A 24,902-nucleotide genomic window follows, 5' to 3' on the forward strand; every position below is an offset into this window, starting at 1 on the left:
AGGGGGAAAGAAATACAGTGCCCCAGAGAGTGCACGATGCAAAAGGCAGGAAGATGCTGTCCTCCCATCCCCACACATTTCTGGAAAATTAAATAAACTAAAGAAAATATTATTGGGCGGGTGGGGGCAGATGGCAGAGAGATGCTTTGTAGATGATGGGAAACTCTCAGGGCAGCATGGTGGAGAACATTCTCTTGGAGGTCTGGGAGAACCTCTTAAATAACAAATCCCCTGGCTGAACTGGATCATGTTTATTTATTCTTTATTTATTTATTCATTAAATTTCTATGCCGCCCCTCTCCGAGGACTCAGTGCGGCTCACAACATATAAGGGAGGGAGAATGTGATCCCCTTATGTAGAGCGCTGGTGAGACCACATTTGGAATACTGTGTTCAGTTCTGGAGACCTCGCCTACAAAAAGATATTGACAACATTGAACATGTCCAAAGACGGGCTACAAGAATGGTGGAAGGTCTTAAGCATAAAACGTATCAGGAAAGACTTCATGAACTCCATCTGTATAGTCTGGAGGACAGAAGGAAAAGGGGGGGACATGATCGAATCATTTAAATATGTTAAAGGGTTAAATAAGGTCCAGGAGGGAAGTGTTTTTAATAGGAAAGCGAACACAAGAACAGGGGGACACAATCTGAAGTTAGTTGGGGGAAAGATCAAAAGCAACGTGAGAAAATATTACTTTACTGAAAGTGTAGTCGATCCTTGGAACAAACTTCCAGCAGACGTGGTTGGTAAATCCACAGTAACTGAATTTAAACATGCCTGGGATAAACATATATCCATTGTAAGATAAAATACAGGAAATAGTATAAGGGCAGACTAGATGGACCATGAGGTCTTTTTCTGCCGTCAGTCTTCTATGTTTCTATAAAACACAATATAAAATATCATAAATCCAATTAATTATCTTTATCCGGTTCCTGTGCGAGCAGTGAGGAGCATGGTGGGTCCGCTGCTCCTCTGAAACAACAGAAAATCATCAGAAAAATGGGTCAGTCCAGGTCTGAGGCGGTCGATGTTGGGTCAGAGCCCACGGGCCACTTCGTCCCCCTGTTGTTGTGAGCTTGAGGGCTGGGAATGTCCCCGCCTGTTGGGGGGGGGACGCCGAGTGAGACTGCGGCAAGAAGAGGTGGCCGGTTAAGACGCAGAGATGGCGTCGGCGTCGGCGTCTGATGGAGCCTCGCAGAGGAAGCAGCCTTTTTGGGAGATACTGCCTTCTGGAGAAAGGAGAGGACGGAGGAACGCCGAGACACCGCTGTGGAGATGCCGTGGGAGAGCCGAGGGAGAGCATGGCACCCGAGAAACATCTTGTTGGTGCGGAGAAATGCGGAGAAAGGGCGGCGGGATCGGACCGGATGGAGGATGGAGGGTCGTAGCGCCGGCAGGGAGGCGATGAGAGGAGCCGAGGGGAGCGAGAGGAGCCGAGTCCCCGCCGGGATAGACCTCCAGCCTGACTCCGGAGGTGAGAGGCCCAGTGTCGAGATGGCAGTGTCGGGGAACGACGGGGGGAGAGAGACAGCTTTTTTTTTGGGAAGGAATGGAGCCCAGTGACGGTGGCCAGCTTCAACGCCAATGGATGAATGAAGACATCTAGGGGCAATAATTTAGCCCCCTCCACTGTATGGCACCAGTGGGTGAGAGCTGCTGGGGGCCAGGGGGAGATTAAAAAACAACAACAACAAAAAACTAAGAACTGAGGATTATTTCTCCAACTTCCCCCCCCTCCCCTCTTAACCTTGATTCCTGATTTGTGTGTATCACCACTGAGGAACTATGCCCCCTTGTGGATTGTGGATGGATTGAAGAACTATGTGGATTGTGGATGGATTGAAGAACTATGCCCCCTTGTGGTCTGATTTTAAAAAGACAGCTAGGAAGAGAGGAGGTTTAACATCAAGACTCTTTGAACTAGACTAAGACCTTAGACCAAGGAGACCAAGGAACATCGTACCTGGACTGACTGATTGATTACTGATGATTATAAAATGTTTTAAGATCTGATTTTATACCATCAAAGAAAATCAATTTTTACTAATTTATAATTTTTATCCTATATTTATATAAGTATAATTTTAATGTTTTAGTGTTTTAAATTTTTTATCAATTGTTATTTTATACTGTTATAAATTTAATTGTTTTTTAATATAATTGGGGTGCTAAGTAATGGATGACTGGGATAAGTATACGTGTGGGTATGAATGGAATGATTGGTATAATTGGGTTGGTGGGTGGGTGGGGGGTTATGGTATGGATGAGTGGTTTGATAGTAGTGTGAATGATAGATTTGGCCCACCTGACGCTCGGGAGACGGGAGAGGAAGGGGCACCAATCTCTGGGGTGGCAGAGGGTCGGAATATCCCTGTGTTGCTGGGGAGAGGCAGATATGGCGGGGGCCACAGAGCTAGCCGTTCCAGGGGAACGAGGGACCGTTGCTTAATAACGGTCCCTTGTTCTGGCTCTGTTAGCCCAATCTTGGGTACTGGTGATGAGTGTAACTCTGGCCCTGGACTCAGGTTGCTGCTGCTTAACGCCAGGTCGGTGGTAAATAAAGCTCTCCTCATCCGGGATTTGATCCTGGATGAGGAGGCCGACCTGGCGTGTATTACCGAAACCTGGCTGGGCCCGGAGGGAGGTGTTCCTCTCTCTGAAATTTGCCCAGCCGGGTTTCGGATATGGCATCAACCTCGACCCCAGGGAAGGGGGGGAGGAGTGGCTATTATAGCCAGGGAGAGCCTTTGCCTGCGTAGACTCATTGCTCCAGAAATTGCGGGTTGCGAGTCTCTCTTGTTGAAGTTGGACTTAGGGGTCCAGGTGGGCTTATTTCTCACGTACCTGCCTCCCAGCTGCGTGTCAAAAGCCCTGCCTGTGCTACTCGAGGAGGTAGCCGGGTTGGCGGTGGAGTTCCCCGGACTCATTGTCCTGGGGGACTTCAACCTGCCGTCACTCGGCGAAACCTCTGGGTTGGCACAGGAGTTCATGGCCACCATGACAGCCATGGACCTGACTCAAGTAGTACAGGGCCCGACTCACGAGGGAGGGCACGCGCCTGACATGGTATTCCTTTCCGAGCAATTTAGAAATGGTCTGAGACTAAGGGGCTTAGAAGCATTGCCTTTGTCATGGTCACACCATTTTCTACTACGGCTTGACTTCCTGGCTCCAATCCTTCCCCGCCCGGCCGCTCTGTTTAGGGTGACCCGCTCCCTTCTTAATCAGGAGGGAGTTGGGGAGCCCTTGCAGAGTAGCGCCGAGGAGTTTAACACGTTTTTCGCTGATAAAGTCGCTCAGATCCGGGCCGACCTCGACTCCAATTGTAAAACAGAGTCGACTGACAATGAGTCAGTCGAGGTGACTGGGGCACGTACTTGTCCACCTGTCTGGGAAGAGTTTGATCTGGTGACACCTGATGAAGTGGACAAGGTCATTGGAGCTGTGAGTTCCGCCACCTGTCTACTGGATCCGTGTCCCTCCTGGTTGGTCTTGGCCAGCAGGGAGGTGACACGGAGCTGGGCCCAGGAGATCACCAACGCTTCCTTGGGGAGGGGAGTTTTTCCAACACTCTATAAAGAAGCGCTTGTGCGCCCCCTCCTCAAGAAGCCTTCCCTGGACCCAGCCGTACTTAACAACTATCGTCCAGTCTCCAACCTTCCCTTTATGGGGAAGGTTGTTGAGAAGGTGGTGGCACTCCAGCTCCAGCGGTCCTTGGAAGAAGCCGATTATCTAGGTCCCCAGCAGTCGGGTTTCAGGCCCGGTTACAGCACGGAAACCGCTTTGGTCGCATTGATGGATGATCTCTGGCGGGCCCGGGACAGGGGTTTATCCTCTGTACTGGTGCTCCTCGATCTCTCAGCGGCTTTCGATACCATCGACCATGGTATCCTTCTGCACCGGTTGGAGGGGTTGGGGGTGGGAGGCACTGTGCGTCAGTGGTTCTCCTCCTACCTATCTGGCCAGTCGCAGTCGGTGTTAGTGGGGGGTCAGAGGTCGGCTCCGAGGTCTCTTCCTTGTGGCGTGCCTCAGGGGTCGGTCCTCTCCCCCTTGCTATTTAACATCTACATGAAACTGCTGGGTGAGATCATCCAAGGACATGGGGTGAGGTATCATCAATATGCCGATGATACCCAGCTTTACATCTCCACCCCATGCCCAGTCAACGAAGCGGTGGAAGTGATGTGCCGGTGCCTGGAGGCTGTTGGGGCCTGGATGGGTGTCAACAGACTCAAACTCAACCCGGATAAGACGGAGTGGCTGTGGGTTCTGCCTCCCAAGGACAATCCCATCTGTCCGTCCATTACCCTGGGGGGGGAATTACTGACCCCCTCAGAGAGGGTCCGCAACTTGGGCGTCCTCCTCGATCCACAGCTCACATTAGAAAACCATCTCTCAGCTGTGGCGAGGGGGGCGTTTGCCCAGGTTCGCCTGGTGCACCAGTTGCGGCCCTATCTGGACCGGGACTCATTGCTCACAGTCACTCATGCCCTCATCACCTCGAGGTTCGACTACTGTAATGCTCTCTACATGGGGCTACCTTTGAAAAGTGTTCGGAAACTTCAGATCGTGCAGAATGCAGCTGCAAGAGCAGTCATGGGCTTACCCAGGTATGCCCATGTTTCACCATCACTCCGCAGTCTGCATTGGCTGCCGATCAGTTTCCGGTCACAATTCAAAGTGTTGGTTATGACCTTTAAAGCCCTTCATGGCATCGGACCAGAATATCTCCGAGACCGCCTTCTGCCGCACGAATCCCAGCGACCGATTAGGTCCCACAGAGTGGGCCTCCTCCGGGTCCCGTCAACTAAACAATGTTGGTTGGTGGGCCCCAGGGGGAGAGCCTTCTCTGTGGCGGCACCGACTCTCTGGAACCAACTCCCCCCGGAGATCAGAACTGCCCCTACTCTTCTTGCCTTCCGTAAACTCCTCAAAACCCACCTTTGCCGTCAGGCATGGGGGAACTAAACATCTCCCCCTGGGCACATTTAATTTATACATGGTATGCCTGTGTGTGTGTCTGTTAGTATATGGGGTTTTTTTAATCTTTAAATATTTTAATTAATTGAATTATTTATGATTTGTTTTACACTTGTTGTGAGCCGCCCCGAGTCTTCGGAGAGGGGCGGCATACAAATCCAAATAATAAATAATAATAATAAATAAATAAATAAATAATTAATAATTAATTAAAAATCTAAACCCTCAAAAAACACAAAAACCCCAATCATTCCATTCACTCGACATTCTCGCAACACATTCATTGGCCATTCATGTTACTGAATCTTTGTCTGTAGGGGAGATAAAAAGGAGGTGTGGGTAAAGTAAAGAGCAGTTCTTCCAGGGGAGGCTGAACCCAAGGGTTGGAGCACAATAAAATACAAGATCTTTATGCAGGGCCTCCAGTGGGTGAAACATCAGAACATGGAAGATACATCCTACATATCTTTCTGAGACAGCTGTATTGCCTTCCTCTTGACTGCACATTCATTTACACACTCTGGATGGTGTGTTAGTTTTGTAGGCTCTTAGGAATCGGGAGAGGTCAACAGTGGATAGCCTAAGGGTAAAGTTTTAGGAGTTAGGTGATGATACTACAGAGTCTGGTAGTGAGTTCCATGCATCAACTACTCGGTTAATAAAGTCGTATTTCCTGCAGTCGACTTTAGAGTGGTTTTCTTTAAGTTTGTATCTGTTGTGTGCTCCAGTGTGGTTGTGGTTGAAGCTGAAGTAATTGTTTAATTGCAGGCCTCCATATAATTGAAAGTGAGAAGTGTCGCGGTTTGAAAATGATTAAAGTCCGTTAGAACCTTAATTACTGTGGAGGCGATGGATAGAAGCTTTTAGTCATCTGTTCAAAACAAGATTTCTTTTATTATTTTATGTTCAGTGGATTTCAAGCTGGCTGAAGCATAGACATCAGAGAGTTATTGTTAATGGCGAGTATTCTGAGCAGAGTCAGGTTACAAGCGGTGTGCCACAAGGGTCTGTTCTGGGTCCTATTCTTTTTAATATGTTTGTGAGTGACATAGGGGAAGGTTTGGTAGGGAAGGTTTGCCTATTTGCCGATGACTCTAAAGTGTGCAATAGGGTTGATATTCCTGGAGGGGTCTGTAATATGGTAAATGATTTAGCGTTACTAGATAAATGGTCAAAGCAATGGAAACTGCAGTTTAATGTTTCCAAATGTAAAATAATGCACTTGGGGAAAAGGAATCCTCAATCTGAGTATTGCATTGGCAGTTCTGTGTTAGCAAAAACTTCAGAAGAGAAGGATTTAGGGGTAGTGATTTCTGACAGTCTCAAAATGGGTGAGCAGTGTGGTCGGGCAGTAGGAAAGGCAAGTAGGATGCTTGGCTGCATAGCTAGAGGTATAACAAGCAGGAAGAGGGAGATTGTGATCCCCTTATATAGAGCGCTGGTGAGACCACATTTGGAGTACTGCGTTCAGTTCTGGAGACCTCACCTACAAAAAGATATTGACAAAATTGAACGGGTCCAAAGACGGGCTACAAGAATGGTGGAAGGTCTTAAGTATAAAACGTATCAGGAAAGACTTAATGAACTCAATCTGTATAGTCTGGAAGACAGAAGGAAAAGGGGGGACATGATCGAAACATTTAAATATGTTAAAGGGTTAAATAGGGTTCAGGAGGGAAGTGTTTTTAATAGGAAAGTGAACATAAGAACAAGGGGACACAATCTGAAGTTAGTTGGGGGAATGATCAAAGGCAACATGAGAAAATATTATTTGACTGAAAGAGTAGTAGATCCTTGGAACAAACTTCCAGCAGACGTGGTTGGTAAATCCACAGTAACTGAATTTAAACATGCCTGGGATAAACATATATCCATTGTAAGATAAAATACAGGAAATAGTATAAGGGCAGACTAGATGGACCATGAGGTCTTTTTCTGCCGTCAGTCTTCTATGTTTCTATATTTCTATTATAAAACAGAAAATAAAACATGTCTCGAGGGACAACATAACAAATATGTCTTCACTTGATAGAGGTAAAAGGAGAATGGAGATTTAGGATAAAGAAGAAGGAAGTGATGCTAAATTTGACAGGATATTACATCATAATAGGAGGAACTTAATAATTCACACAAAGTTAACTCTTTAATTACTAAATGTCTCTGGGGCTGGCAATATTCAGCGTGACAAAAAGTTCCTACTAGATGGCACTTGCATATACGGAACACAGAATTCATCAAAAAGTGGATTGGATTGGATTGGAATGGAACGGGACAGAACAGAACAGAACAACAAAGTTGGAAGGTACCTTGGAGGTCTTCTAGTCCAACCCCTGCTTAGGCAGGAAACCCTACACTACTTCAGACAAATGGTTATCCAATGTCTTCTTTAAAACTTCCACTGTTGGAGCATTTACATCTTCTGGACGCAAACTGTTCCACTGGTTAATCGTTATGAGATATTGGAACATAGTCTGACTCTTTGGAAATTGCTGAGGTCTTGGGAATGAGTCCCAGTGGCTGCTAATCTCATTTCTTCTGCAGTTGTGAAGAAGGAACTCCTTGGCAAATTTGCTGGCATCAGACTGAAATTAGGGATGTTCTTCTGTGGAATCAAACCAGGCCCAAAGCAAAGAATCAAGTCTTAATGCAGCATTAGACAACACATTATGGTGGGACTCTTTCCAGAGAATATTGACAGAGACCCCCACCCCACAAAGGGAAGCACTGCTATTGATTGCTCTTTGAAGTCTGAACAGCGAGAAAGGGTGCATAAGCAACAGAGCTTGCAAAGCCAACATTCATAGGATTTGTATAGGTGGAAAGAGTTTTATTTACCAAAATGGGGCACCACTGCTCCATAGTGGAATGCCTTTTATACAGTTTTGAAAAGCATATGACAAAATTGAACGGGTCCAAAGACGGGCTACAAGAATGGTGGAAGGTCTTAAGCATAAAACGTATCAGGAAAGACTTCATGAACTCCATCTGTATAGTCTGGAGGACAGAAGGAAAAGGGGGGACATGATTGAAACATTTAAATATGTTAAAGGGTTAAATAAGGTCAAGGAGGGAAGTGTTTTTAATAGGAAAGTGAACACAAGAACAAGGGGACACAATCTGAAGTTAGTTGGGTGAAAGATCAAAAGCATATTTAACTGATCACCCAAGGGTCCTCTTGCAGTTACTATTTTTGAGCCATGTTTCACCTAATCATATGTTGGCAAACCTATGGCAGTAATGGGCTGATGCATGGACACTACGGTAAGCAGTCCCAGTTTGAAAAATGGAAATGCGCAGTTCTGTGTTAGCAAAAACTTCAGAAGAGAAGGATTTAGGGGTAGTGATTTCTGACAGTCTCAAAATGGGTGAGCAGTGTGGTCGGGCGGTAGGAAAAGCAAGTAGGATGCTTGGCTGCATAGCTAGAGGTATAACAAGCAGGAAGAGGGAGATTGTGATCCCACTATATCCCCCTGGTGAGACCACATTTGGAAGACTGTGTACAGTTCTGGAGACCTCACCTACAAAAAGATATTGACAAAATTGAACGGGGCCAAAGACAGGCTACAAGAATGGTGGAAGGTCTTAAGCATAAAACGTATCAGGAAAGACTTAATGAACTCAATCTGTATAGCCTGGAGGACAGAAGGAAAAGGGGGGACATGATCGAAACATTTAAATATGTTAAAGGGTTAAATAAGGTTCAGCAGGGAAGTGTTTTTAATAGGAAAGTGAGCACAATAACAAGGGGACACAATCTGAAGTTAGTTGGGGGAAAGATCAAAAGCAACATGAGAAAATATTAGAGTAGTAGTAGTAGATGCTTGGAACAAACATCCAGCAGACGTGGTTGGTAAATCCACAGTAACTGAATTTAAACATGCCTGGGATAAACATTTTATTTATTTATTTATTTATTTATTTATTATTTATTGGATTTGCATGCCACCCCTCTCCACAGATTCGGGGCGGCTAACAACAATGATAAAAAACAATATGTAACAATCCAATTTAATAAAACAACTAAAAACCCTTACTATAAAAACCAAACATAGACACAACATACCATACATAACTTGTAATGGCCTAGGGGAAGGAATATCCTAACTCCCCCATGCCTGGCAACAAAGGTGGGTCGTGAGTAATTTGCAAAAGACAAGGAGGGTGGGGGCCATTCTAATCTCTGGGGGGAGTTGATTCCAGAGGGCTGGGGCCACCACAGAGAAGGCTCTTCCCCTGGAGCCCGCCAAACAACATTGTTTGGTCGACAGGACCCAGAAAAGGAGAACTCTGTGGGACTTTATCGGCCGCTGGGATTCGTGCAGTAGAAAGCGGTTCCAGATGTATTCTGGCCCAATGCCATGTAGGGCTTTAAAGGTCATTACCAACACTTTGAATTGTGACCGGAAACCGATCAGCAGCCAGTGCAGGCCGCGGAGTGTTGCAGAAACATATATCCATCCTAAGATATAATACAGGAAATAGTATAAGGGCAGACTAGATGGACCATGAGGTCTTTTTCTGCCGTCAGCCTTCCATGTTTCTATGTTTCTATCTCTAGGTCCCTGATGCGTGCAGGTGCGTGCCCGCACGATATTTGGCTTCTGTGCATGAAGTGAAATCTCACACGAGGATGCTTGTGCGAGAGAGATTTCACCAATTTTTGGTATTTTTTTTTTTGCTTCTGCGCATGCATGGTGTCCAGAAGATATGGCTCCGCGTACCACCTGTGGCACCTGTGCCATAGGTTCGCCATCACTGGTATAAGGTCTCCTGCTTGAGCCTACGCACCGTCCAACTCTGTTATTCTGTTTTTGATTTAAATTCTGTATCATCTGAACAATTAGTGAAATAATCATAATAATCATGATAATAATAATCATAATAGTAATCATAGTCATAATAACCGCTATCATCATAATTAATGGCGATGGCCGCAGTAGCATCGGCAGCGGCGGCTGCAGCTGCAGCAAGAATAAACCACTTCTGTTCTCCATTGACCAATGTTAAAACCGTGTCTTTGGGCCTCCGCCTTCCAAAGGTTGTGTTGTGCTGCAGAGGGAGAAAATGGAGGAAGTCAAAGCCCTGATTTGTATGAGGGGTGTAGAAAAGGCTGTGCACAAGGGGGGGGGGTGTCTAATGCACAAACAATCACGTGTCACTCCATGCCCACAAGAGACTTATGTTCAGCCCTCCTTGAATTCCTTTGACTCTTATCTATGTCCAATTTGCTTTGACCTTTAATCTTTCAGATTCTTGCAGAGGGCAATAAATGAATGAATGAATGAATGAATGGATGGATGGATCGATCAATCAATCAATCAATCAACCTTAAAAATATTCAAGTTAGACATGAACTAGATCTTCCAGAAACCATCATCTGTGAACATAAAATACCAGACCTATATGTAAACAATTTAACCTCCTACCCACACCCTCTCATTTTTCTTGGCAACCTCAATCTACCTCATATTAACTGGACCCTAAAAGAATATTCAATTGAACCCGTGCACTCAACCCCTTACAATGCTATTACTAATCTAGGGCTTGAACAGCTAGTAACAAACAATACTAGACTCAACAATTGTCTTGCTCTCATCATCTGCAACAGTTTACACTCAATTTATGGACTACAAATAAAAAACAATACATTTGCTAGACCAATTCTTGAATACGTCTGGAACTTGTACTATATATCGGACATTAATACAATTGAAAGTGTCCAGAAATATTTCACAAGAAGAGTGCTCCATCCTCTGTTTGCAACAGAATACCTTATTCTATCAGGCTTGAAATTTTAGTCTTAGATAGCTTAGATCTACATCACCTTCAATCCGATCTAAATGTAGTTCATAAAATCATCTGCCACAAAGCCCTCCCTCTCAATGAATACTTCAGCTTAAACAGCAATAGTACACAAGCACACAATTGATTCAAACTCAATGTAAACTATTCGAAACTCCACTGCAGAAAATACGACTTCAGCAACAGAGTGATCAATACCTGGAATGCACTACCTGACTCTGTGGTTTCTTCCCCAAACCCCCAAAACTTTAACCTTAGACTGTCTACAGTCAATCTCATGTCTGTAAGGGGCATGGATAAGGTCACCATTGTGCCTACCATCCTTCTCCTACTGTCCCACTTTCTTCACTTTTGTTTATGTTTATGTCCTGCTATCTTGTTTGTTTCTTTCTTTCTTTATTTATTGGATTTACATTCCCTTATTTGGCAAAATAAAATAATAAAATAATAAAATAAAATAAAATAAAATAAAATAAAATAAAATAAAATAAAATAAAATAAAATAAAATAAAATAAAATAAAATAAAATAAAATAAAATAAAATAAAATAAAATAAAATAAAATAAAATAAAATAAAATAAAATAAAATAAAATAAAATAAAATAAAATAAAATAAAATAAAATAAAATAAAATAAAATAAAATAAAATAAAATAAAATAAAATAAAATAAAATAAAATAAAATATAAAATAAAATAAAATAAAATAAAATAATAAAATAAAATAAAATAAAATAAAATAAAATAAAATAAAATAAAATAAAATAAAATAAAATAAAATAAAATAAAATAATAAAATAAAATAAAATAAAATAAAATAAAATAAAATAAAATAAAATAAAATAAAATAAAATAAAATAAAATAAATAAGATAAATAAGATAAAATAAAATAAAATAAAATAAAATAAAATACATCTTTATACCCATTTGATTTCCCCAATGCTTGGATCTGATTTCCCCAGTGCTTGACAGAGAGGCTCAGTCTCTTCTCCCTTTATCTCCCTCTTCCCCCCACAGCAGGAATGGGAGAAGCAGCCAAGTTGGAGAAAAGCTTGCAATTCTCACCCAGAGAGATAATTTCTCTCCGGAAAGAGGGATTCTCGGGGAGGATCCTCACTTCTCCCCTTTAGAGTTCCTTTCCTTTTACCCCTCCAGCATATCCTCATGAAGGAGCATCCTCATGAAGGAGCTCCCTCTCATATTTTCTAGTCCCCCCGACAAGACAGTGAAGAAGTTAGTGATAAATTAATGGCTTTCCACACTATCTATAGAAGGCCTGATGTTTATGGGAACTTGGGAGGGGTGATTTTCATGAGGGAACAAATACAACCACAAAACATTCTTGCAAGTGGTTCAAGGCCATCCTATGCGCACCCACCTGGATGAAAGAAGAAAGGAGGACTTGCCATGCTGGCACAATCTGAGTGGCAATGCGACAAGTTGGTGAGTGGGGGACAAGAGATGTGAACTTTCAACTTGGTGGGAAACTCCGGCAATGAATTGGAACTTTGAGGAGTACTTTGACTCAGATTCTGATTTAGTTTGGATGCTACCTGGAACCTTGACACCCCCCATTCTCTGTCCCTTCCCTGTCCCACATTCATCCCTCAGAAATGGTGGGCTGCAGAAACTAAGCTGGTCTGGATCCTCTCTGCAGAGCATCAAATCAGAAGATCCCATCCAGGAGGGGCAGAGCCCTAAAGTAACCCCAGGCAACCCATGATCTCTCCATCGCTACCTTGGAAAGACTTGGACTAGAGGATGGATTCCCCCATCATGCAAGCCTGATGGTCTTTTCCTCCATATGTTTTCCAGGTTTGGAGTTTTAGACTTCAGCAAGTGTCATACTCACCTTTGAGCTGCTTTTAGGTTGAAGCATCAGCAATGACTGAGTCTCATCTTCTATGCCATCGATAGGGGAAGAAGGAGATTTTTCTCGAGAAATTTGATTACGGGAAGTTGTTATGGCATTAAGTGATTCACATGATTGTCCTTCCACATTCTCCACAAACTCTGATTGTTGCAAGCCAGTTGCCAGGTGTCTAAATGTTGATTATATGTCTGCAGGATGCTGACACAGTCGTAAATGTGAGGATTGATCACAGGATTGGGGATTTTTGCAATGGAGATTTTTCCTGGATCTCCTCCACTGGTCTGAGAGATTGCAAGAAAAGAAGCTAGTTAATGTTGGGGCAGCAGCTCCTGCCTGGGATAGAGAAGGACTCAAGCTGAAGGTCTCTAGAAGGCCCAGATGGTCCAACTGGCTGGATTATAACCACACATTTTGAACAGCATTCACTAGTCCTCCCATCAGTTTATGAAAATAAAATGGAACATTTCTGGGGGTTGTTGAAGAAATTATTGAGTCATTCAAGTTGAAACTCTCCTTGCTCCTATATGAGTTCCTAAAGATAGATATACAGTCCTGCTTTTTCACCATAGGAAAACCAGCACTGGTTTTGTTTGTTCAATACATTCATTCATTCATTCGTTTGTTTGTTTGTTTGTTTGTTCATTCATTTGTTTTTAATTGGCTTTCTATGCTGCCCCTTTCTGAGGACTCGAGACAGCTTACAACATATAAAAATAGTAGGTTACAATAAATTAAATACAATTAAATTAAAATTACATAAATTATTTAAAATCCCTAATTATATTAAAATCAATCACACCCATTCATACAGCAACCATACAATCATTTCATGGGGAGGGGCCGAGGTCTAATTGCCCCAAGCCTGGTGGCATAAATGAGTCTTCTGGAAGGTAAGAAGGGTGGGGCAGTGCAAATCTCTGGGGACAGCTGGTTCCAGAGGCCTGGGCCCCCCACAGATAATGCTCTTCCTCTAGGCCTCCGCCAAGCGACATTGTCTAGTTGATAGGACCCGGAGAAGGCCAACTCTGTGGGATCTAACCAGTCGCTGGGACTCATACAGCAGAAGGCGGTACTGCAGGTAATCTGGCCCAATGCCATGTAGGGCTATATAGGTCATTACCAACACTTTGAATGGTGTCCAGAAACCAATTGGCAACCAATGCAGTCCATGGTTTGGAGAGACATGGGCATGCCTAGGGAGATTCACAACCTCTCATGCGGCTGAATTTTGTACGATTTGTAGTTTCTGAGCACTCTTCAAAGGTAGCCCCATGTAGAGACCATTGCAACAGTTGAATCTGTTAGCATACTGTATGTAACTATGTTGGGTATTGCAATACGGGAGCTAACGAATGTCAGTTTACAACTGTACCTTTACGAAACATTTGCTGGTTGGCCATGAGAGGGTGCCAACACCGTTTTTCTTGGGGGAATTCTTTACTAGAGAGAGATATTTGTATTTGTTGTATGCTATATTGTTGCTTTGTGCGTTAACCTGGTTTGTAAACCATTTTTAGGATTATATATGTATGATATTTGGACTGTGCAACTACTATTGCTTATTTTGCCTATCTGTAAATAATAATATTGTTCTATTTTCTACAGTCTGATTCATTGATTGACTAACCCACATTGTTACATTAACTCTGCTTGAAGTTTGTTGAAGGTTTATTACCTAGACATTCTAACAGAATCTCAAGGTGATAAGGGCATGAGCGATTGTGAGTAGGGACTCCCTGCCCAAATAGGGCCACAACTGGTGCACCAGGTGGACCTGGACAAACGCCCCCCTCGCCCCAGCCAAAAGATGATGGTCTAAAGTCAGCTGTGGATAGAAGTGGGCACCCAAATTGCAGACCTCTCTGAGGGGGTCAGAGGTTCCCCCCCCCCCCGAGTAATGGACAGACCGGTGAAAATGTCCTTGGGAGGCAGAACCCGCAGCAACCATTTATTTATTTATGATTGGATTGGATTGGATTGGATTGGATTTGTATGCCGCCCCTCTCTGTGGACTCGGGGTGGCTAAGAACAGTGATAAAACTGTAGAATTGCATGTAGAAATCCTGTAGAATTGCATGTAGAAATCCAATACTAAAACAGCTAAAACCCTTGTTATAAAACCGAGTCTACAGAGAGGGGCGGCATACAAATCCAATAAATTATTATTATTATTATTATTATTATTATTATTAATCATACATACATACAAATATACCATGCATAAATTGTAGAAGTCTAGGGGGAAAGAAGATCTCAGTTCCCTCATGCCTAACGGCAGAGGTGAGTTTTGAGGAGCTTACGAAAGGCCAGGAGGGTGGGGGCTATTCTAATCTCTGGAGGGAGTTGGTTGCAGAGGGCCGGGGCCACCACAAAGAAGGCTCTTCCCCTGGGTCCTGCCAAATGACATTGGAGGATGGAGATGTACAGCTGAGTATAATCAGCATATTGATGGTAACTCACCCCAGGCCCTCAGATGATCTCGCCCAGCAATTTCATGTAGATATTAAAAAGCAGGGAAGAGGGGACGGACCCCTGAGGCACCCAACAAGGGAAGGACTTAGGGGTCAACCTCTGATCCTGGGCTAACCGGCGAGAGAAGTTGGAAGAGAACCACTGTAAAATGGTGCCTCCCATTCCCAGCCCCTCGAGCTGGCGCAGAAGGCTACCATGGTTGATGGTATCGAAAGCCGCTGAGAGGTCAAGAAGCACCAGGACAGAGGATAAACCCTTATACCGGGCCTGCCAAAGATCATCCATCAATGCAACCAAAGCAGTTTCCATGCTGTAGCTGGGCCTGAATCCTGACTGTTCAGGGTCCAGATAATTGGCTTCCTTCATAGACTGCTGGAGCTGGAGCGACACCAGTTTCTCAACAACCTTACCCCTCCCTCAGAAAAGCATTGACAATCTGCTGGATCCAGCTCCTTTAAGGGTCTCCTGATATTTTCCCCTCTGTCCACTGAGGCCAAAGAGGCTGCTTCCCAGACAAGAGGAATGTGGAACATTTTGAGATTTCCAAGGGTTGGAAAAAATGGCTGCCTACTTTCTTCTTCCTCTCTGATTCCCATTCAAAATGCTGTTTGTAGTAGGGGAAGGGTCTCATGGGGATCCTGGCTGAATTCTCAGGGAGTCTCTTTCCCATCCACACTAGTGTTGTCAACACAGAAAGACACAGAGGTGGGGGGTGGGGATAGATGAGTCTGTTTCACTTACAGATCTGGAAGAGAAAAGCTACCAAGATGATGGCAGCTACAATTCCCACAGGAATCCACCATGTTCTAGCTAGAGAAAGAGAAACATGGTTCTGATTAGAAAGATGTTAAGTTCCCTGAAACATAGAAACATAGAAGACTGACGGCAGAAAAAGACCTCATGGTCCATCTAGTCTGCCCTTATACTATTTTCTGTATTTTATCTTAGGATGGATATATGTTTTTCCCAGGCATGTTTAAATTCAGTTACTGTGGATTTATCTACCACGTCTGCTGGAAGTTTATTCCAAGGATCTACTACTCTTTCAGTAAAATAATATTTTCTCATGTTGCTTTTGATCTTTCCCCCAACTAACTTCAGATTGTGTCCCCTTGTTCTTCTGTTCACTTTCCTATTAAAAACACTTCCCTCCTGGACCTTATTTAACCCTTGAAAAGGAGGAAATAAACATTGGAAGCATTTCCCTAACTGCAATGTTGCCTCCAGGAAGCGCTCCCCCCTGAAGGAAGCCCCCTACCACCAAGGCTGCAGAGGTAGGAGTGAATGGCCTTGAAGGGCAGAAGGAAAAGCCACAACCAATCATCTGATATATCATCTGATATATTTTCATACCTTTGCTACTAAGTTTCAAACTCCCCTGACAGAAATCACTTATCTCACATTACTAAATGCAGGACTATATATTCTGAAAACATAAGAAGCTGCAGAAAAAAACAAGCCCCCTACCAGGGGTGGGCTGCAAGGGGGATGGTGTGGATCGCATTCCACTGGCAGAAATGAAGCTGTGTGTGCAGCTTTGTCTCTACTGGTAGTGCATGCGAGATTCGGTTCCTGCACATTCCATCCCGCCCCAACCAGGAAGGAGAGAATCTCATCGGGGAGATGATATTGCTTCCGTTTTGCCCGCTTGCCAGAGTCTTCCTGATGAGCTGCTGTCCTTCCTGGCAAGCGGGCGAAGCGGTAGCCACGTTGTCTCCCCAACAAGCTGCTCGCAGGTGGGATGGACTGCCGCCGTACAGGACCCATCCTCGTGGCTGCTGGCTGGCTGCATCGGCAGAGGCGCCATGGCTGGTCCCAGATTTCTTCCTTCTGGCAGCTCCTGGGTAGGACTAAATGGAGCACCTTGGCCTTTGCCAGCAACTACGGGGCTGGGTTCCTGCATGGCGGCAGTGGTCCATCCCAGCTGGGAGATGCCAGCAGGAAGAAATCCTTTCCTTCCTGCAGGATTTCTTCCTGCTGGTAGCTCCTGGCTGCCGGCAAAGGCTCTCCGTTTAGTCCCGCCAGGGCAGAACAGCTTCGCCCAAGACTCTGCACATGCACAGGAAATTGAAGGGTGGGTACGTGTGCCCAGCACTCCCGCCCCCGCCTGTCCCTTTTCCCCCCTCCTTAGCATTCCAATAGGGCTGCCCTTTACTTCCCCCTACCATATACTTTCAAACATTTGTGCCACATCTACTTCTACATGTCACATCCTCCCAGCCTCTCACCTGGATCCTCTTTGAAAGCCAGTATCAGGGGTTCCTGCAAGCCCTCATGCTCAATATGGCACCGAAAATGGTCCCGCTCCTTAGGGTCGATCTCAATGCTGAGCCAGATATAATAGGTCCCATCTGAGTTGGGGGCCACGTTCCTTGGGAGGGTCTCATATTTGCAGACTTCTCTGTCCCTCGTCCAGGTGGCCTGGATCTCCTTGGGGTAGAAGCCAAAGGCCTGGCAGATGAAGACCTCTATGCTATCATCCACCACTTTGCCAGTCACCTTCCCCACTGGAGGCTCTGCAGGAGAAGTAACATCTGAGTTCCTGGGATTTTTAGAATTTCTCTCAAGGCAATTTAATTAGTGGGAAGACCTCCTTTGGCCAACCCCTCCCTCTTCTCCCTCCCTCTCCTCTGAGAAAGTGCTTCCTTAGAATCATTTTAAAGGGACTTTGGTATAAAATCGGCCTTGATAGATTATGTGCCTACTTCTTTAAAAAGCTCTCAACCACCATAGCAGAACCTGTTAGCATAATCTATGAAATATCCTTCAGAACCAGCTTCTTGCCTAGCTTATGGTCACTAGCTCAGTCTGCTATGGAGGTGAAGGGTAGCTGGGCCTTGTAGAGCAGAAAACTAGAGGAGGGGACAATGAGGATGCCTAGGAAAAAAACCTCACAGCCTAAGCCCATTCGGCCACTCACCTGTCTTCTTCAGAGCCCCCTTCTGGTAGGACAGGTATCTCTGCAGCCACTCAATGCAGGTCTCTTCCAGGAAGAATTTATTTCTTTGAGATTGCCTTGGATCATCCTCCCTTTTCTCCTTGACCATCCTTGCCTGTGGCTGAGCAGGCACCCACCTGAGGGTCTCCTTGTCAAAGCTGATGAAATCCATCCCATCATAGCCATAGTGCAAAAACCCTCTTTTGCTCCCGTCTTCCCTGAGCTCACAGCCCAAATCCACCTGCCAGGTATGAAGCCCTGAAATACAGAAAGAAGGGGTGGAATTGTCCAGAGTTCCTCTCCATAGAGCACCCTCCCCAAATGACTCAAATATTTACTTCCCCCTCATCCCACCAGGGGAGGGAAAACAGATCTTTCCTTGTCTCTTTCTTTGAATGGTGGGAGCTGTTTTCTGTGATCTGAGGCTGCACTTAGTCTTTTTAATGTGAGGCTAGAACAGGGGTCAGCAACCTATGGCTCTGGAGCTGCATGTGGCTCTTTCACCCCTTTGTTGCCGCTCCCTGTCACAAGTCGGTATCACAACTTTGGAGGAGCTGTTGATTGGGGGATGGGCGAAGAAGGGCATGCCAGGAGGAGACACTATTGAAAGGGGCAGGTTTTCCAGTCAGCTCCACAATTGATAGGGCTTTTCATTAGGACTGGTAGAGAAAAAAGGATGCCATGCTAGGAGGACACTCTTTGGTGGGGGAACCAGACTTCTGATTGGCTCCAGAATTGAACGGGGGGGGGGGCTCCAGTTAGAACTTTTGTGGTTCTTTGATTGTTTAAGGTTGCTGACTTCTGTGTTAGAAGATCATGAGAGAGAAGATCTTGGGGGGGGGGATTTTCCTTCCTTTGCAGGAAAGGCTCTCTCATCCTCATGCTCCTTACAGGTATTGAGGGTCAAAGGCAGAAACAATGTTGTCCTTTCCGGAGATGGGGCTCATCTCAATCCTCCAACCTCCCAGCCTCCCGTTTTCTATCCTTTGCCTGCTTGCATCATTTCCTAATAACCAAAGTGTTAAGATGTGGGAAGGTGAGTTTTGAAGGAGAATTCAGGGCTTGAAGGCATTTCTGCCTCTGCTCACAACCAGTCTGGTGGTTGAGTTCTGATAATTGCTCCAGGTCAGCTCCGAACATCCTCTCAGGTGTCCTCATCTCCTCCACCTCTATCCAGGGCACAAGAGGAACCGTCTTCCCATTGAGAATGTCATATCGAGCAATGGGTTGGTTATCCAGGTGGATCACAGAGAGGAACTGGGGCAGCCCCTGGCTGGGCTCTGACACCTTCAGGTAGGAATAGCACAGGGAGTGCCTGGAGGAGCCTGGGAGAGGAAGAAGGTACAGGAGAGGATTGAGGGGAGTCTGCAGCTCTTCCTTCAATGTTATTGTGAAAAGCCTCTCTCCAACAATAAAACCAACTTTCTTCTTCACTTGGGAGGATTCCAGTCATGAAAGGAGCTAAAGGAGACCCTAGCAACTTTTGGTTGAGTTTGGACATGGCCACATCAGGTGAGGAAACCCTCTTGGCTCACACAGGTGCTTCTGGGCCTGACCCCGTTGGATTCTACATGCCCATTGCCTGAAGGACATGAGCTGCTTGGAGTTTTACCAGAGTACGGAGACCTCCTGCCTCTGGAAGCTACACCACACCCAGAAGTTATCTTTAGTAAGTGTCCAGACTATTATGATCATGTTGACTTTTATGATTACCCTTTGCCCATTGGGACATGGGGAGGAGGAAGAGTCGATATGGATTTCAAACATTCTCTTTTGAGTTTCATTCCTTGGGCAGAAATCAACTCAGAATGTATGACAGATTAAACGCCAAAAGTTATTGTCTCACAGAGACAATTTTCTTCTCCTAATTAATTTTTTCTTAGATTTTTCCTCGTTCATCAAAAATATGAAATACAGAGGCATAAAGAGAAGTGAAAGGGAAGTGAATGGACAATCAGACAACCATTTGTCTGGAATGTAATAGGAGGCTGGACAAGAAGATCTCCAAGAACCCTTCAAACTCTGTCCTTCTTGTTTGTTTGTTTGTTTGTTTGTTCAACTTCTATGCCGCCCGTAGGACTCAGGGCAGCTTATCACAATACAAATACAATACAGAATAAAAAGAAGTCAAATATCAATAATAAACTAATAGAAAACCCTAATTATAAAACCCAAATACCAAAATTATAAACCCCCATGATAAAACCCATAAATCCAATCTATCAGACAATATACATACCAATCAAACATGACTCAGCCATGCCAGATGTTAAAATTCAGGGAGCCCAGGCCTCCTGGCAAAGTCAGATCATGATAGCCTTTTGGAAGGCCAGTAGAGTGGGAGCAGTACGGACATCAGAGGGGGGGAGTTAGTTCCATAGAGCTAGGGCTGCTACAGAGAAGGCCCTCTCCTGTAGCCCCACCAACTTTCATTGTTTAGTCAACAGGAGCTAGAGAAGGCCGACTCTGTGCAATCTTTCTGGTTTCTGGGAGGTACTATATGTAGCAGGAGAAGGCCCTAACCATGTAGGGATTTATACGTCAGTGTTTCCCAACCTTTTTTGAGCCGCGGCACATTATTCATATTTTCAAAATCCTGGGGAACATTAAGCAGGGGGGGGGCCCTAAAAAAAAGTTTGGACAAAAAAAATATCTCTCTTCCTCCCTTTCACTCTATTTCTCTCTCTCTCCCTCCCTCTTTCTCTCTCTTCCTTCCCTTCTTTCTCTCTCTCCATCCCTCTTTGTTTCAATCTTCCTTCCTCTCTTTTTTGCTCTCTCTCTCCCTCCTTCCCTCCCTCTATGTCTTTCTCTCTCCCTCCTTCCTCCCTCTCTTGCTCTCTCTCCCTTGCTTTCTTTCTCTCTCTCTCTCTCTCTGTCTCTCTTGCTATCTCTCTCTTTCTTTCTCTTTCTCTCTCTCTCTGCCTCTCTTGCTATCTCTTTCTTTCTTTGTCTTTCTCTCTCTCTTTTGCTTTCTCTCTTTCTCTCTCTGCCCTCCCTCTCCCTCTCTCTTTCTCTCTCTCCCTCACTCTCTCTTTCTCTCTCTCTTTTTTGCTTTCTCTCTCTTTCTCTCTCCCCCTCACTCTCACTCTCTCTTTCTCTCCCCCTCCCTCTCATTCGCTTTCTCTCTCTCTCTCCCTCTCTCTCTCTTTTGCTTTCTCTCTCTTTCTCTCCCCCCTCTCTCTCCCTCTTTCTCTCTCTCCCTCTCTTGCTATATCTCTCTCTCTCTTTCTCTTTCTCGTATACCATGGTGCAGCAGCGGCACTGGGCAGTAGACGTCGGGTGGCGGCAGGGTGGTCAGCTGTGAGGTGGAGATCCGGAATGGAGGCACCTACAATGATGGCTGGACCTGTTGCTAGATGCTGTACATGCTGGCGTTGCGTTGGGCATGGGCGTGGGGCTGGAGCCTTCGTCCCGGCCCAGCCAGCAGGCAAGTGCCAGCCACGCAATGCCAGCATGTATGGTGTACAGCAACATGTCCAGCTGCTGCTGTCAGTGCCTCCATTCTGGATCTCCGCCTCACAGCTGACCACCCTGCCATCGCCCCACAGCTACTGCCCGGTGCAGCTGCTGCCGCCGCCCTCCCACCGGGCCCCAAAGCTCACCTGCTGCCGCCGCCGCCAAGGAAGCTCCAGCCGGGCGGGGCACTGCAGCTGCCAGAAAACTTGGAAGGCGCAAAGAAGGAAGCTCAGCTTCTGGACCCACAACTTTTTGCTCTTCGCACTCTCAGCAAAAAGTTGCGGGACCAGAAGCTGAGCTTCCTTCTTCGCGGCACACCGGTTGGGAAACACTGTTATAGGTGATAACCAATACCTTGAAATGTGACCAGAGACTAATAAATAGTCAGTGCAGCACACAGAGTGTTGGTGTTATATGGGCATACTGAGGCACACCCATCATTGGTTGTATGGCTGCATTCTGGACTATCTGCAGTCTCCGAACACTCTTCAAGGGTAGTGCCATGTAGAGTGCATCCAGGGGCAGGTCACCAATTTCAGCCCTACTGGAATGCGCCAGGAGCGTGCCCCTGTGCGAGCCACAGGCACGCCCCTGGCATGCGCCCGTGTCCGGCACGTGATTCAGCTTCTGTACATGTGCGAGGTGCGGACATGCTTTTGCGCATGTTGCTTCTGGCATGGAAGCAAAAAACCCCAGAAATTGGAGACAAGAGCTGCTGGTTGCGAGCGACTGGCAAAATAAGGTAAGGGCTGCGTTGCCAGCCCTTGCTGCCATGCCGGGCCATCTCCCCAGCCCGCCACCCCCTGGCTTCCGGCTCCCATCCGCCTGCCATATTGCCAGTTTCTGCCACTCTGCCCCCCATCCCCTGATGCCACCACGAGTGATGGGAGCTGCCACCTCCCATCTGCCCATGGCTTTGCCAGCCTCCACTATTGATTTGATTTGATTTGATTTGATTTGATTCGATCTGATTTGATTTGATTTGATTTGATTTGATTTGATTTGCTTTGATTTGATTTGATTTGATTTGATTTGATTTGATTTGATTTGATTTGATTTGAATGCCGCCCTTCTCCATAGACTCGGGGCAGCTCACAGCAACAATAAAACAATGTACAACAAATCTAATAATTTAAAAACACTAAAAACCCCATTATTAAAAGCAAACATACACACAAACATACCATGCATAAACTGTATAGGCCCAGGGGAGATGTCTCAATTCCCCCATGCCTGATGGCAGAGGTGGGTTTTAAGGAGTTTACAAAAGGCAAGGAGGGTGGGGGCAGTTCTAATCACCGGGGGGAGCTGGTTCCAGAGGGTCGGGACCACCACAGAGAAGGCTCTTCTCCTGGGTCCCACCAAACGACATTGTTTAGTCAATAGGACCCAGAGAAGGCCAACTCTGTGGGACCTAACCTGTCGCTGGGATTCATGCGGCAGAAGGCGGTCCCGGAGATATTCTGGTCCGATGCCATGCAGGGCTTTATATGTCATAACCAACACTTTGAATTGCGACCGGAAACTGATCGGCAACCAATGCCGACTGCGGAGTGTTGGGGTAACATGGGCATACACCTAGGGAAGCCAATGATTGCTCTTGCAGTTGCATTCTGCACGATCTGAAGTTTCCGAAAACTTTTCAAAAGTAGCCCCATGCCCACTCACGCCTTCTGACGCCACCATGAGCGATGGGAGGTGTCGGCTTCCATCTGCCTGCCACTTTGCCAATCTCCGCCATGCCTCCCCGTGCCCCCTGATGCTGCCACAAGCGGCCTGCCCACTCTACCGCAAGCGGCAGCTCTATACGCTGGCCCCTCCACTGCACCGCAGCTCTTACCTGTGATCTCCCGGTTGATGTGCTCTCCCACTTGTGCTGAGAGATGTCTGTGGTGTGGGAGAGCAGAGAGCAGGCCACCCAGCTGGAGCTCGGGTGGGCGACTGTTGCTTGTTGGCCCCAGCTGCTGCTCTAGGTGCTGCAGTGAGATTTGGCTGCTGCACATGTGCAGCAGCTGAAATCTCGTGTTGATGTCCTTGCAGCAACGAGATTTGGGTAAAAATGGCATGCGCAGAAGCAAAAAAAAAAACCAGTAATTTTTACCGGAATCGCGCCGGCTGCATGTGCATGGTGCATGTATGCCCAGCGCCAACAGAGTGCGCCTACACACTCTGTTACCACTGCTGGTCCTGTCATTCCGGATAGTAGCCCACCACTGAGTGCATCACAATAATCAAGATGGGAGGTGATGAGAGCCTGAGTGACTGTGTACAAGGCTTTCTGGTCCAAATAGGACCATAATTGGTATACCAGGAGAACTTGGGCAAAGGTCCCCCTGGCCACAGCTAAGAGATGGTCTGGTTCCAGGAGGACACCCAAATTACAGACCTTGTCTGAGGGGGTCAGACACTCTCCACCCAGAACAGTGGATGGGCAGATGGAGCAGTCCTTCGGAGGGAATGCCCAGAGCCACTCAGTCTTGTCTGGGTTCAGCTTGAGCCTTTTGGATCCCATCCAGATCCTTACATCTCCCAGGCATTAGGACATCACATCAACCACTTCACTGAATCGGCATGGGGTAGAGTTATATAGCTGGGTATCATCAGCATACTGATTATACCTCACACCATGCCATCAGATGATCTCACCCAGTGGCTCCATGTAAATGTTAAATAGTAGGGGGAGAGAACTGACCTTTGTGGAACCCCACAAAGTAGGGGCCTCGGGGTAGATCTCTGCCCCTCCCCCCACTAACATCAACTGTGAGCCATTGGGGAAGTAGGAGAACCACCATAAAAGGGTGCCTCCCAGTCCCAAACCCTCTAGCTGTTACAGAAGGATAACATGGTCAATGGTATCAAAGACTGCTGAGAGGTCAAGAAGCACCAGGATAGATAAGTAACCCCTATCGCAGGCCCACCAGAGATCATCCATCAGCATGATCAAAGTGGCTTCTGTGCTGTGACCAGTCCTGAAACCAGACTGAAAAAGGTCTAGATATTCTTTCATCCAAGGACCGTCAAAGCTGGAATGTCACCACCTTTTCAACAACCTTGTCCAAGAAGAGCAGGTTGGAGACTGGCCTAATGTTCTTCAACTTGGCTGGATCCAGGCATGGTTTCTTGAGGAGTGGTCACACAACCGCTTCTTTCAGTGTCTATGGAAATGACCCCTCACTCAAGGAAGCATTGGATCCAGCCAGGTATTCAGCAATAGGGGTTGTGGATTTTCTTGCTAAGTACTTGTATTTCAATACATTGTTAAGATGACTGGCTTGGTGCAGTGTAACACTTATTTGGCTGTTGTCTTCCGTAGTACCTTGTGGAACTTGGGGTACTGCCCTCTTTGCATTAGGACATCTAGATTAGATGGCGAGA

The 24,902-nt window shown here is 45.9% G+C and overlaps 1 protein-coding gene across 1 annotated transcript; it reads right to left on the reverse strand.

Moving 5' to 3' along the window:
• Window positions 1–1,011: 1,011 nt before the first annotated feature.
• LOC139159130 (zinc-alpha-2-glycoprotein-like) lies at window positions 1,012–23,593 on the reverse strand. The gene is made up of 6 exons (XM_070736487.1): window positions 23,368–23,593; window positions 19,160–19,396; window positions 18,054–18,329; window positions 17,362–17,649; window positions 15,875–15,943; window positions 1,012–1,469 (listed from the first exon to the last, which is right to left on the reverse strand). The coding sequence occupies exons 1-6, from the start codon at window positions 23,591–23,593 to the stop codon at window positions 1,012–1,014; spliced, it is 1,554 nt and encodes a 517-aa protein (XP_070592588.1).
• Window positions 23,594–24,902: the final 1,309 nt, after the last annotated feature.

The sequence above is a fragment of the Erythrolamprus reginae genome, chromosome 2 (assembly GCF_031021105.1).
Source record: "Erythrolamprus reginae isolate rEryReg1 chromosome 2, rEryReg1.hap1, whole genome shotgun sequence".
In the NCBI taxonomy this organism is placed as follows: domain Eukaryota; kingdom Metazoa; phylum Chordata; class Lepidosauria; order Squamata; family Dipsadidae; genus Erythrolamprus; species Erythrolamprus reginae.